This window comes from Nanorana parkeri, unplaced genomic scaffold, assembly GCF_000935625.1.
Source record: "Nanorana parkeri isolate BGI_ZX_2015 unplaced genomic scaffold, ASM93562v1 scaffold166, whole genome shotgun sequence".
In the NCBI taxonomy this organism is placed as follows: domain Eukaryota; kingdom Metazoa; phylum Chordata; class Amphibia; order Anura; family Dicroglossidae; genus Nanorana; species Nanorana parkeri.
The window spans coordinates 515,688-529,604 of NW_017306434.1; the positions used below are offsets into that span (position 1 = coordinate 515,688).

Genomic DNA, 13,917 nt, shown 5'->3' on the forward strand with positions numbered 1-13,917 from the left:
GGGTGGAGTGGCCCTTTAATTTTCTAACCTGGAAACTGAAAGGGTGGCGATTGGTTTATCAATGTGGGACCATCAAAGAAAGATGTCCTTGGGAGGGGCGGGTCATTACAGCTTCATGACTCAAACCGGTTCCCCAGCGCCCAGATTTGCTGACTAACAAAGACTACTACGAAGCCACAATCAATGCCGAGGGCCCCGCTGTATACATCTGCGAATGCCGGTGGGAGCGATTCACCATTTTCAAGGCATTTGTACAAATACAACAAGGAAAGCCTTTGTTTTGGTTCAGCAAAAAGACCTGTTTATGGTCCTTTATAATGGCGTAACAAAGTTCTAATTGTCACGAGGCGGCCATTGCCCTGCTCTGCTTACAAGTGACTTGTTTGCATATTCTATTGTCATTAAGAGGATCTAAAACCCAAACTTATTGTGGGGTAGAGTAAGGATGGGTTAGAGCCGTGGTGGTCAACTTTCCAAGATTTGGTCAGAGACTGCAGACAAGCTACAAGAGATGGTTATAGACTGCAGACATTCTCCAAGATTTGGTCAGAGACTGCAGACAAGCTACAAGAGATGGTTATAGACTGCAGACATGCTGCAAAAGATGGTCAGAGACTGCAGACATTCTCCAAGAGTTGGTCAGAGATTGCAGACATGCTACAAGAGGTGGTCAGAGACTGCAGACATGCTATGGTAATTGTTGGAGACTAGGGGCATGCTTCAGGAGACATAGACTGGAGAGATATTACATGAGACTGCTAGAGCTCACTGCTATTACATGACAACAAGGAAGCACAGACTACAGTATAAAAAAAGGTCACATGTGGCTCCTGGGTCGCAGGTTGGGAACGAGTGGTGAGAACCTGTTATGTGCTGGATTTGTCCCGGTGATCACGGTCACCAAGGCTTAAAGTGATGGGGAAACTTTGACTTGCCACCAGGCAGGAAGTTAGGGAAAATTCTGCAATGGTGACACAGACAGCATATATATATACATTATATATTATATCAAACATTTTGGGTTTTTCCTTACCATTGTCCCTCACTTCCTGTCTGCTGAAACCGTTGTCACCGGGAGGATAAATGAAGAGAATTCTTTCTAATAGTGCCACACATAGCAGTAAAACCCCAAACGTTCTTCTCCTCCCCCTCTCTGTCCAGAGAGAGGAAAAAGGTTCAGACCCTCCAGCCGACACTTTGTATCCAGTTACTGTTTAAGCCGACCATTTGTTCTCCTGTGCGCTCTAATTGCTCTTTTACTATAGTGTCAGTGTCATTTCCTGATGTGAAAGTCTCAGTTGTTGAACTCTTTTGAAGCATCAGTGCACTTTAAAACTAATCACATGTATGCTTTTTGCCCCCCTGACTTAACCTCCCCCACCACAGATACCCCCGATTGGATGGCTGAGTTTCCATCCGGCACCCAGAGCTGCTGAAGGGCAAGTCTTCCCTGTCCTGGTCACGTCTGTGTATTAGTGTCTCATAGGCTTCTATAGGGCTGTGTCCCCAGACCAGAGATGATGGAAGATAGTCCTATAGACTGGGCCGGATTTCCCACAAGGCCAACCGAGGCCCGACCTCGGGGCAGCAGGGAGTAGAGGGGCAGCAGGGGTGTGGGATTCCTCTCTCCCGACGCCCAGGACATGCAGTTCCGGGCACCGGGCAGGTAGTAGTTTTCTACATTTAGCCATGCTTCGGGCAAGCAGAGCTAAATGTACAGCGGGGAAGCCGCTGCTTGTTTTGTACATGTGATCTCGGCAATGCATACAGGGGGGCGCATTGAGGAACATGGCATTGGGGCAGCAGAGAGAGTAAATCTGGCCCTGCCTATAAACGTTGCACTAGGAGCAGGCATGGCCAGGACAGTGGGGGGGCAGAGGGCGCTGGATGTAAACAAACAGCAGAACCGCAGCTGTCACATCAAGGTAAGCATGCATCTATGGGGGGGGGGGGGGGGGGTGATGTGGTGGGTTAGGTTAAATCAGAGGAAAGGAGGGTAATAAGGATGCATGCGCTCTTCGTCCCTCCTACTGTTACGGAACTACAAGTCCCATAAAGCATTGCATGACTGACAGCCACAGGCATGACTTCCAGAAGCATGATGGAGTTTATAGTTTCACCGCAGCTGGATGGTTGACATTTGGCTACCCCTGCCTCAAGGGCTTGTTTACACCTAATGAGTTCTTCAACACAAGGATGCAGCAAATACTATTGCTGTCTACTGCCCAGTTCACGCCAAAGCATTGCGTTGATGTGCGCCGAGGAAAAGCTCAGACATGCTGAGCACCCCGAGCCCCGTGACGCTTGTCATGATTTGGTCAGGTACATGATCTTTTTTCGGGCATTTTGGGACCCATAGACTTGAATAAACACCTGAAAACGCCTGAAAGACATGCATAATGCACTTATTTGTGCGACTTGCCTCCTAACAACTCCTCCTAGTAACTAGCTCTCCATTGGCTAAAGCTAAAATGCTCAAACTTCAAAACGCAGGAAAACATGCTTCAAAGTCACCTGAAAACGCCTAATCTCAAGTGTTAACGAGGGCTTCCTGAATCGGCCCAAATATGAGCCGCAGGTGACCCTGCCAGCACTCCGACATACCTGGAAATACCCGGCATCGGAGAGGATGCAGACACTGTTTGGTAGCCAACTTTTCATCTCTATCAGACGATTTTCATGGAGCCGGGCGGAAAATTAGACTCCGAACAGTGTCTGCGTCCCATCAGATGCTGGTTGTGTCCGGGTATTCAGACAGCCGCGGGTGCTGCTGCTGGCTGAATACAATCCCCGGCAGGAGAGATTCCTCTGTCCATGCTAGGCGTGGATGGGGAAATCGAGTGATTTTTCTCATTTATAGACTGCGGGATGAAGAGAAACAAAATCTATTTGTCTATGGTTAGCTACACTTGAGCTCTTTAACAGTTTTACAGGCGTTTGTATCACAGGTGTTGTTTTATTACCATTGTTAGCCAACAGAAAGCTAATTAATAGGCGAGGAGACTCGTGAAAAACGTTCGTCACGCACATTTCAAGCACTTCATATTGAAGAGTATTAAAAGTGACACTAAACTCAGGAGTTGAATCTTGAAAATGAATTTGAAGAACCTCAACTACTAACAACAAATGTATCTTATTTGTGTATCACTCGGCTGTAGATCCTCCAATCATCTCTGAATTCATACTGACACTGTCCTTCCTTCTGGAGGGGGGCTACTTTTGTTCCCCATGGTCCCTGTGTGTGTTGTAAAGTAGTCACCGCTCCAAGCTCGCTCCCGGGATGGACTACAATCTCATGTTTAGTTTACTAATTTGTATTGAGATTGTAGTCTATCACAGGAGTGAGCTTGGAGTGGTGACTACTTTACAACACACACAGGGACAATGGGGAACAAAAGTAGCCACCACTCCAAGCTCACTCCTGTGATAGACTACAATCTCAATACAAATTAGTAAACTAAACATGAGATTGTAGTCCATCCCGGGAGCGAGCTTGGAGCGGTGACTACTTTACAACACACACAGGGACCATGGGGAACAAAAGTAGCCCCCCTCCAGAAGGGGGGACAGCGTGGGTACCAATTCAGAGAGGATTTGAGGATCTACAGCCCAGTGATATACAAATAAGATACATTGCTGTATCTTATTTGTGTATCCCGAGGCCGGGTGTCACCCGGCACCCATAACATCTCGCCGTGACATCATTGCACGCGGACATGACGACATCACGCGCATGCGCGGCCGTCTTCGTGATACCTGCTAGCAGCCATCATGGTGATGGACGCTGGCAGAGAGAGGAGGGGACGTTCACCCGGCGGCATAACTTGTGCTCCTCTCTCGTGCAACTGTCGGGCTCTCGTCTCATGCACGACTTTTCAGAGGGAGCGACACAAAAAGGACGGTCCTTTTGGTGTCGCCCCTCCAATGGTGTCACCTGGGTGCGGGCCACACCCCCTGTACCCCCTTAGTGACGCCACTGAGTTAGGCCTCATTTCACAAACAACGCAAGAGCAACATTGTACATTGCGTATACACGCTTACATGTGCGTATGTACGCGCATATATGCGTGCACTATATGCAACCCCGGAATGCATCATTCAAAATATAAATTTGAATGTACCGTACTTACGTACGTGCGTATACACGCGCAAACACGCGTATATGGGCGTATAATACGCTGCCCGGACGCATCTCGGTTCTATTCTGTTTTTGCGGATTTTTCCGCTACGCAAATATACAGCTCCATACGCAGCTATGTGTATGGAGCCATTTATTTGCATGTGGCACAATACGCGTGTATATGCGCGGCAGTGTGAACGAGGCCTAAAAGGTGCTTGAACACATTTTTAAGATTCAACTCCTGAGTTCAGTGTCTCCAATAGGAGCACCTGAAAATGCCTGAAAATGCGTGAAATGTGCGTGACGCGAGTCTCCTTGCCTATTAACTAGATAAGCCAAAATGCGTCACTCTGCCCCAATGAGTTTCATATACTTCCTACAAGCGGCAGAACGCTCTTATGTAAACAGGGGCCATAGAACACAATGAGGATTCCTTCTGTGGAGCCTTATTGGCATTCCAGCTACAAAACACTCAGCTGTGAACGTTTCCTTTAAGAAAATGTTAAAATAATTAAAGTTTTTAACTTTTTTGGAAAGTGGAAACAAGTAACACTGTTACAATGTTTACTACAACATTCCCGACTCGATCCAAAACACACAAAGGAAATAGTTTGTCTTTAGATTCTCTTTAAACAAACAAATAAGCGTAAAGGAAACAAAAGACACACAATGTAACAAAACAAAAACAACTTCGAGGAAGACGAATGATTAACCAGGAAGATCCGGGGCTGCCTCCCAGCTCTATCCACAAGTCAGACTTTACAGCTCGACTTATAAAAGTTTCTCTAAAAAGTTCTATTGGGAGATCCGGGAAAGTTTGGGAAAGTTGAAGTCTGGTTCTCACCTCCATTCCCGGCCAGGGTACAGATCACAGAGATCAGGGAGAAGCACGCCAAATACTCCATCCTGCTGCTGCTTGTCGGGCTCCTTTGTTGTGTTATAACTTTCAGCTTCCTGGAACAGGCAATGAGTACATGTGACACACAACAGGAGGAGGAGGAATGACTTGGGCTGAGCCTAATCCCCAAGCACCGAGTTTGTAAAGTCGCCCTGCTGGCCAATGGGAGGGCGGCTTGGTCATGGCGTCGCTTGTAGCTAGGCAGAAGTCACACTGGACTTTACCGGCTCAATAAATCTGAACCCAAGAACACAAATGACGCATTGTCCTCCAGACTACCAGTCCTAGGAGCCTATTTCCTTTATTCAGAATGTTTCCCCTTTATTTTCACCTGGTGGTCCTGCAAATAGCACACTTCCTGTCCTACAGTGACAACAATCACTCAATGTACTGTATCTATTAGGGATGCACTGATACCTATACTCGTACTCACCCAAATGCTCTGATACTCACCCCCGATACCGGAACTTCCGGTCAGAGCGACATTTTCTCTGACCGGCAGTGCCGTGGGGGTACATGGAGCCAGACAAACAGCATGGAGCCAATCAGGAAGCTGGGCAGCAAGTATCGACCCGTCTTCCAGCATCCTGATTGGCCAGGAAGCTGGCACCATGCTGACTGGCTGGGAAGACGGCTTCCCGGCCAATCAGCATGGAGCTGGTGTTCTATCACTTCAGAACACCGGCTAAACAGCATAGATCGGATTCCAGGGCAATTAAGAAGGTTTCTGTAACAGGTAAAGTGCCACCACCTGCACTTTCTATAACAGCTAAAGTGGCACCGCCTCCCCTTTCTGTAACAGGTAAAAAGCCACCGCCTACTCTATCCGTAACGGGTAAAGGGCCGCCGCCTGCACTTTCTGTAAAAGCTAAAGCACCTCCGCCTGCACTTTCTGTAATAGCTAAAGCACCTCCGCCTGCACTTTCTGTAAGATGTAAAGCACCTCCGCCTGCACTTTCTGTAAGATGTAAAGCACCTCCGCCTGCACTTTCTGTAAGATGTAAAGCACCTCCGCCTGCACTTTCTGTAAGATGTAAAGCACCTCCGCCTGCACTTTCTGTAAGAGGTAAAGCGCCTCCGCCTGCACTTTCTGTAAGATGTAAAGCACCTCCGCCTGCACTTTCTGTAAGATGTAAAGCACCTCCGCCTGCACTTTCTGTAAGAGGTAAAGCGCCTCCGCCTGCACTTTCTATAAGAGGTAAAGCTCCTCCGCCTGCACTTTCTATAAGAGGTAAAGCGCCTCCGCCTGCACTTTCTATAAGAGGTAAAGCTCCTCCACCTGCACTTTCTATAAGAGGTAAAGCGCTTCCGCCTGCACTTTCTGGAACAGGTAAAAAGTCACCGCCTGCATTTTACAATCGTGCAATCATTAACCTCGTAACACACATGCGCTCTTTTCTCTTCGGAGCCGCCATCACCGTAAAAATGTTATAGGGACCTATAATGGCTCATTCTTGTAATGTAGGTCGCAACTCCTCAGCCTGTCTTATAATTTATCATGTTATGTCAGTAATTTCTATTTAACCAACTTCCCAAAGTACCCTAATCTGCCGTCTTTAGAGCTCGCCAGTAAATCGCTTTAAATAGGCCCACTGTAGGGCTGGAAATAATATGTTTTGCACTGTGGATGTATTTTAGGCACAAAACGCTTCTTAAAATACAACAGCAGGCATGACTGATGAATAGTTTTAGTTGGAGAATTAATGTGACTTCTCAAACCTGTTTTCCTGGCGACAATCCTCGAGCAGCCAAGCTGTGCGTTCATTGTAACGCGGAAAGCTTAAAGGACGAGTAAGTTGTAAAAATGCGGTTCATGCCATTAACAAATACATTGGTAAAAGTCCCCAGAGCTGCACAAAATGTAAAGTGCAAGTCAATCCAAAACAGGTAAAGGGGATGTAGATCCTAGCTGAATGACATAAAACCATGTACATTGTAGCGCAGCGCACATGGGAAAAACCACATGTGCATTATGTTTTGCAGGCGGTATGCAAGTAAAAATATGCAACAGGGTCACATGCAGCAAAAACAACTGACGGGGATTCTAGTCTAGACCAGGGGCGTCCCGAGGCTGGGTGTCACCGGGGGTGGAGACCGAGTGACACCCCGCCGTGACATCATTGCGCATGCGTGTGACGTTGCCGTGCACGTGCGCCATGACATCATCGCGCATGCGCGGTGGTCTTATTGACGGTTACTGGGTGATACCCCACCATGACATCACCGTGCATGCGCGGCAATCTTATTGATACCTGTCGGCAGCCATCTTGGTGAGAGAGGAGGGGACGTTCACCCAGCGGGATAAGGTATGCCATCGGGTCCCCTCCTCTCTCCGGGCACTGTCGGGCTCTCGGTCCGTGACCGAGTGCCCGACTTTTCATAGGGGGTGACACCAAAATGACTGTCAGTCATTTTGGTGTCACCCCACCAATGGTGGAACCCGGGTATGGGCTGCACCCCCCTTGTGATGTGGTCTTTTCGTTCCGAATCAAATGCGATTCGTTTCGTTCCGAATCAAAATTCAGACAAATTTTTCAAAATTCGGACATTCAAATTTCCGAATCCCAATGCATCCGAATTTCCGTTTCCGAATATCGGATCCCCTCCGAATTGTGTTCAAACACGAAATTGAACATGTGACTTTTCTGGCCATTAAGATTTGTTTCTCTGTTTAAAAGGAGAACTATGAGGTGAGTGCTTTTCACTCACCTCATAGTTCTAGCCGACCTGTGACAATGAGACTGTCAAAGGTCGGCTCAGTAGATCGGGAGGTGAGCGAACACATACCGGCGTTCACTCACTTCACGATCCTGTCACGGCTCTCTGCCGTGACAGGGGAGGGGCTGGATTCCCCCCTCCCTGCTCCGATCCGCCAGCTCTGACTGGCGGATCGGGAGGGGGCGGGTACAGCTGGCTCTGCCTCTAGATAGGCAGATCCAGCTGTCACTCACGAAGCTGGGCGGATCTCGACATCGACGTTGGGATCCGCTCCGGCGAGCTGTAGCTCGCGGTATACTGAGCTTAGGGTGACGGGAGAACGCTAGTTTGTGTCCTCCCGTTGCCCCTAGGAGAACTATGGGGAAAAGCACTAACCCCATAGTTCTCCTTTAATGCATCCGAATGGGTCTAAATCCGAATTTTCGTTTTGCATTTGGGAGCTCCTGAATGCCATTCGGATCTGGGAGACTCTGGCTTAGTTTTATGTCTATATGGGTCACAATGTTGCCACTACGTAATACTACTTTTATATACATCATACTAAAACTGATGCTCCAAGACCCGAATACCAATTTACGAATAGCATTTGAGAACTCCCAAATGCCATTCGGGTCTGGAAGCCTCAATGGCTCCCAGACACGCATTGCTTTCTGGAGCTCCCGAATACAATTCGGAAATTCAGATCCCGAATGCCAATCGGGTCTGGGAGATTCAGCTTTAGTATTAATATATGTATATGGTTTTCTGTGGTATTCGCAACGAATATTCGTAAACTTATCCGAAACTAACGATTTCATCCGAACGGAATTGAATTTCGGATCCGAATCCCAAAATAACTAAATATCCGAACCAAATTTTTCCACAGCTTACATGTCTGTTCTAGTCTTCCCTACTCTACTCCAAATTGCATTTCCATCTGTCTTGCTGCTTGAGATCTCCCCTAATTTCTCATCTGGTGAAAGTTTTCTGCTGGTCACATCGGCACCACCCGTCTCAACAAAAGTGGACTTTCCAACTTACTTTCCCTCGTCAGATGGCGAGATCGCGGTGTATATGACGAGAGAGCATGGAGCCGGCTTTCTGGCCAATCAGGAAGCCGGGGGTCGTGTAATAACACGCTGCCTGGCTTCCTGATTGGCTGGCTCCATGCTCTCTCGTTACAAGTGATGAGTGAGCATGGAGACGGCTTTCCGGCCAATCAGGAAGCAGGGCAGAGTGTAATGACTCGCTGCCCGGCTTCCTGATACCAGAAGCTCAAGTATTGGGCTAGGCATCGGAGCATTTGGGTGAGTTTGAGTACTCGCCCAAATTCTCGGCACTGATACCAATACTAGTATCGGTATGGGTGCATACCTAGTAATAAATATAGAGGAATTCATAGAAAGTATAAAAATATAGCGTAATCCATAAAGAATTAAATATAGTGCAATGAAAAAGACCATGGCAAGGAATACAATAGATGACAGGATAGATTCTAAAGAATCGTGGATGGGGGAATCCAGTTACATAATGGAATATGGTTGGCTTTACACATCTGATCAGCAGGCGGGCTACACAAGTTGAATTTGAAAGGGAAAGCCAACCAAAAATGATCATACAGCATATAGTGGCATGAGATGGTGTAAATCTCACAATTGACTGTGAAAGGTGTTGGACGCCCAAAAGGGACATTCCTGTTCTTAGACATTTTACACAACGTTGTCATGTCTTCGATTGAAACTGAACCAGACAGACAGGTGCTATCAGGTGGTACAGTCAATCAAAGTGGTTAGAATGTGGTGCTTACACTTCCCCCCTCTCAATTCAGATGTTTATGGAGCCCTCCACAGGCAGCTTGCCCCGAGTCCCGTCACAAACATTCCCCCTCCAAAGTCGTTGAGCAGCTCTAGGCTGGGAGCACACAGGTGTTTTTTGTAGCACGTCTGCGCTCCCAAATCTGCTAAATGTCAACATTGCTCAGAACACATTTGGGACAAATGGCTCTATATGGAGTAACGTATATTGTCTGCATGAAGCAATTTGAAGTAGGGATTGATTGCACGCATTTGGAACCTTGTGAGATCATGATCATAATCAAAGGTGTAGCGATCCATCTGTTTGCTCCTTGCCAATACACCTGAAGTGTTGGCAATCAACATTATTTGGAAGATATTGTCACCTTATACCAGGAAGTCTATAAACAATTATACCGGGAAGTCCATAAACGAGGTTCTTCATAGTGGGATAATTTGCATGAAAGCTGCAGATTGGCATGTTACTGTATGTGCTGGCCATCAATATTACCTGAAAGATGTTGTCACCTAAAAACAGGAAGTCCCTAAACAAGGTTCTTTATGGCTGGATCAACAGGTATTATTTTCATGAAAGCTGCAGATTGGAATGTTACATGTGCTGGACATCAATATTACCTGGATGAGGTTGTCACCCATTAACAGGAAGTCCCTAAACAAGGTTCTTTATGGCAGGATCACCAGGTATTACTTTCATGAAAGCTGCAGATTGGCATGATACCAGAAAAGTTGGCCATCAATATTACCTCAAAGACCGTCCCCATTCACACTGGAGCGTTTGGTTTCACGTTTCCCAAAGCGTGACAACGCTCAACATCATCAATCCCAATATTTTCAATGGTGCCAGTTAACGCCCGAGTGTCGTGTTGGTTATCAGTCAAAAAAGTACATGAGCATTTTTTGGGGCAGAATTGTACACATTTGGACTCGAAAGGAAAAAAATGCCTAAAAAACACAAGTAACCCAAGTTTTCTTGTGAGATTGCATGCCCAATAACGGTCTCTATTGGTTTCCATAGCTTTCCATTGGTTAATGCATTCAAAGTTGCAAAAAAAAACCCAGAAAAAGCTTCAAAATCACCTAAAAATGCTCATACTTCAATGTGAATGGGTGGGGGCTTAATTCACTTTTATATATTTATAAATATCAAACAAGAATGGCTAATCTTTCACAACCCAACCCCATGCCCTGCCAGCTTCTATGCTGGGACTTGCAGTTCTACATTAACCATCCATCCTCAGTGTAAATACTTTTGCCAAATTCACATTACGCTGCAGGTGCTTTGAATTCCTCACGTCCTTCCTGTAAAGGGAAGGGCAGCCAGCAAGATGGCGGAGGGGATTCTGCTAGAGAAAGTGAAAGTGTTCAACTGAATTTCATTCATCTAGATAAGAAATGAGAAAAACTTTCCATCCTGTGTCTTCACATTTTCTCGTCCATATGGTCAAAAATATTGTTGATTTTGAATGACATTGTACTGGTGGCCAGCTTTAGGGCTCGTTGGCACCAGTGACTTTGGTCTTTATTGCCCAACGCAGTCCCAACACATGAACAAGACCATTTGCCCTATGTCCTATGCGCTCAGTTCACACAACACAAGGCATGTAGCATTTTCCCGCATTGCAGTATGTTCCGATGTGCTATAATGTATCGGAGATGGGATGAGTTCAGGCTCAGTCCGAACTTGAGTTTGTTGGAACCTTGAAGGAAGCGGTCAGTGCCGGCCCAATTGGCTGGGGCATTCCCCACCCCACAGCTGCGCATGGAGGAGTTGGAGGCAGGTAACATTAATGAACTTATATGAACATATTAGGTCGTCATTGACCAAACATGGCCAAGTGGCCATACAAGGTTGGCCCAGACCTGAGCTCATACCTTGCCATTAAACCCTAGTCCCTAAACAAAGGGGCCGGATGCTGGTGACATCACTGACCTTATATGGCCACATGGCGATATTAGGTGAATGCCATTGTCCAAATGTGGCCATATAAAGTTGGACTGAGCCCAAACCCATCCCTAAACAAAGGGGCTGGATGCTGGTGACATCACTGAACTTATATGGCCACATACCCATATTAGGTCAATGCCATTGACTAAATATGGCCATGTGGCCAAATAAAGTTGGACTGAACCCAAGCTCATCCCTAAACAAAGGGACCAGATGCTGGTGACATCACTGACCTTATATGGCCACATGGCCCTATTAAGTCAATGCCATTGACCAAAATATGGCCATGTGGCCACATAAGGTCAAACCTAACCCAAGTTCATTCCTAGTCTCAATACGCCACAGTTCATGAAGTGTAAAGCCATGCAGAATATGTCCGTTCATAACATATATGTATCAAATATAAAGCAAGAATGGCTAGTCTTTAATATGACACCCCCTCCCCGTTTCCCGAATGCCTTGCCACTCAGTCCAGCCTTCTATGTTGAGACTTGTAGTTCCACATTAGCAGTCTGTCCATGGCGCAGATACTTGCGATGAGTTCACATTACGCTTCAGACGCTGTGAAATCCCCACGTCCTTCCTGTAAAGGGAAGGTCAGCCAGTAAGGCGGAGGGGATTCTGCTAGAGAAAGTTAAAGTGTCCAATCTTGCATTATGTAATATAATCGATACAATGACTGCACAGGGAGCGCTCATATTCCAAGGACTGATAACTCAGGGTCACCGGGTAAATGCAGACTCATTTTAACTACCAGAACGCTTATTTACTGTAAGGGAATGGTAATAAAGATTATGTGCAGGCTGGCTGCCATTATTTATTCATCAAATGTCTGCAGGAAATAGCTGGGGTTACTCCGAGCTGAATAATTGCGAGAGCCAATGAAAAGTAGCGGTGCTGTCCAGAGCAACCAATCGGGTTTTAGGGTGGTCATACGTCAGGCATTTCTTTAAAGAAGAGCTCCAGGAATTTAAAAAACAACAACTTATCCTTGCAGTGAGGCTGCCCCTTAGTCAATTCCCATAGAGATAAAAGAGCAGTGCATGGGTAGCCCAGTTTTTGAAATGCCCAGAGTTCTTCTTTAACTGCTTCCCGCCAAAATAATGCAAATAAACCTTAGGCCCTGCTCACGCCATCCCTTTCCGTGAATGCGCGCCAAATGCAGAAAAAACCCGCGCGCCTTGATGTGCTTTCACAGAATGTATCAAAAATGCCAAATGTGCTTGCGGTGCCATTACTAGTTAATGGCACTGCAAACACGGCCAGGCAAGTGCGCTGGGAACATGTTGTACATCTACACGTTGAACATTGTTGTAGATTTTGCTACATGCACTACTTTTCTGCGTTTGGCGTGCGTTCAGGAGCCCATTGAAATCAATAAGGATGTGCGCCAAATGTAGGAAACAACAGCAAAAAGTTTCCCAGCACACTCACCAGCCAGAATGCAAAAAAAAAACTTGTCTCACCGCTAAGGTTAATAACAGAGGTTTGGATGCAAGTCTTCTGCAGAATATGTGAAAGCCGCACAGCCGCGCCAAGGCACCTCTATATAGTGCGGTCCTAACTCTAAACTATGAGAGTCTCCATCTTGGAGCACATGTAGCAAAAGATAAAATTGGGTGCAGGTTTGTCAGGAGGAAGCCCAACCTCCTTAAAAAGGTACAGGGACGCACGAGGGACCCCGCACATCGCAACTGCATCGGTAGGAAACAATCGCCTGTGAACACTCAACGCCATTGTGCAACACCATTGTGTGAATGGGGACTTAACACCGGACTGCTGCATATATGGGTCCATGGGGCTCCGCTGTTGTCTGGTGAGAGCGCGCTTATTGCATGTTCAAAGCAGACTGAACAAGCAGTCGCAGAGAGCTCCTGGTCACCGTAAAAGATCAGGACCCACTTGGGATGGGCCCATGATCATGTGACTGCTGTGTCAACCAATCATAGCACTCACATAATCAGAACTCTACCTCCCGTCATGAAGACCCAGTTAAACGGCCGACAAGAGCCTGATCATGTAACTGCTGTGATTGGCGGGGGGGCCGAGAGCCTGTCTCCACCATCTCCAGATTGTTTGCAGTGACCAGAAGCGGTCTCCGATAGCTCTCTTAGCACAAATCAGCGGACACCCATGTACGCATGTATACGGGAGCTCGGGGGTTAAGGACCACTCACCAGCGGGAAGCCATTAAAGCGTATCTCGCCCCATAAACAAAATTGTAACATATTACAGCTTGCCAGTCCTTTGATATGGTGGCTTCATTAGTTTTCTTTTTTCAGATTAAGAACATTTCCAGCAAGTACAGAAAATACCAGTTGATCCTGCCAGAAATGCCATGTTAGTTTCCTTCGACCCCGTGAGATCAGAAGGAGGAACCGGTGAGAGTTGTGATGGAAATCGGGAGATCAATGCACCTAGAGGTGTCGGTTTCCAAGTGGAC

At 46.8% G+C, this 13,917-nt stretch overlaps 1 protein-coding gene across 1 annotated transcript in view; it reads right to left on the reverse strand.

The window, feature by feature from the left end:
* The window catches only part of LOC108785534, a 36,090-nt gene extending 31,006 nt beyond the window's left edge, over nt 1-5,084 (reverse strand). The window contains exon 1 of the mRNA XM_018554622.1: nt 4,965-5,084. Within this exon, the coding sequence (XP_018410124.1) occupies nt 4,965-5,025 (61 nt within the window). The 5' untranslated portion in view covers nt 5,026-5,084. The remainder of the gene's footprint in view (nt 1-4,964) is intronic.
* Between the last annotated feature and the right edge of the window lie 8,833 nt (nt 5,085-13,917).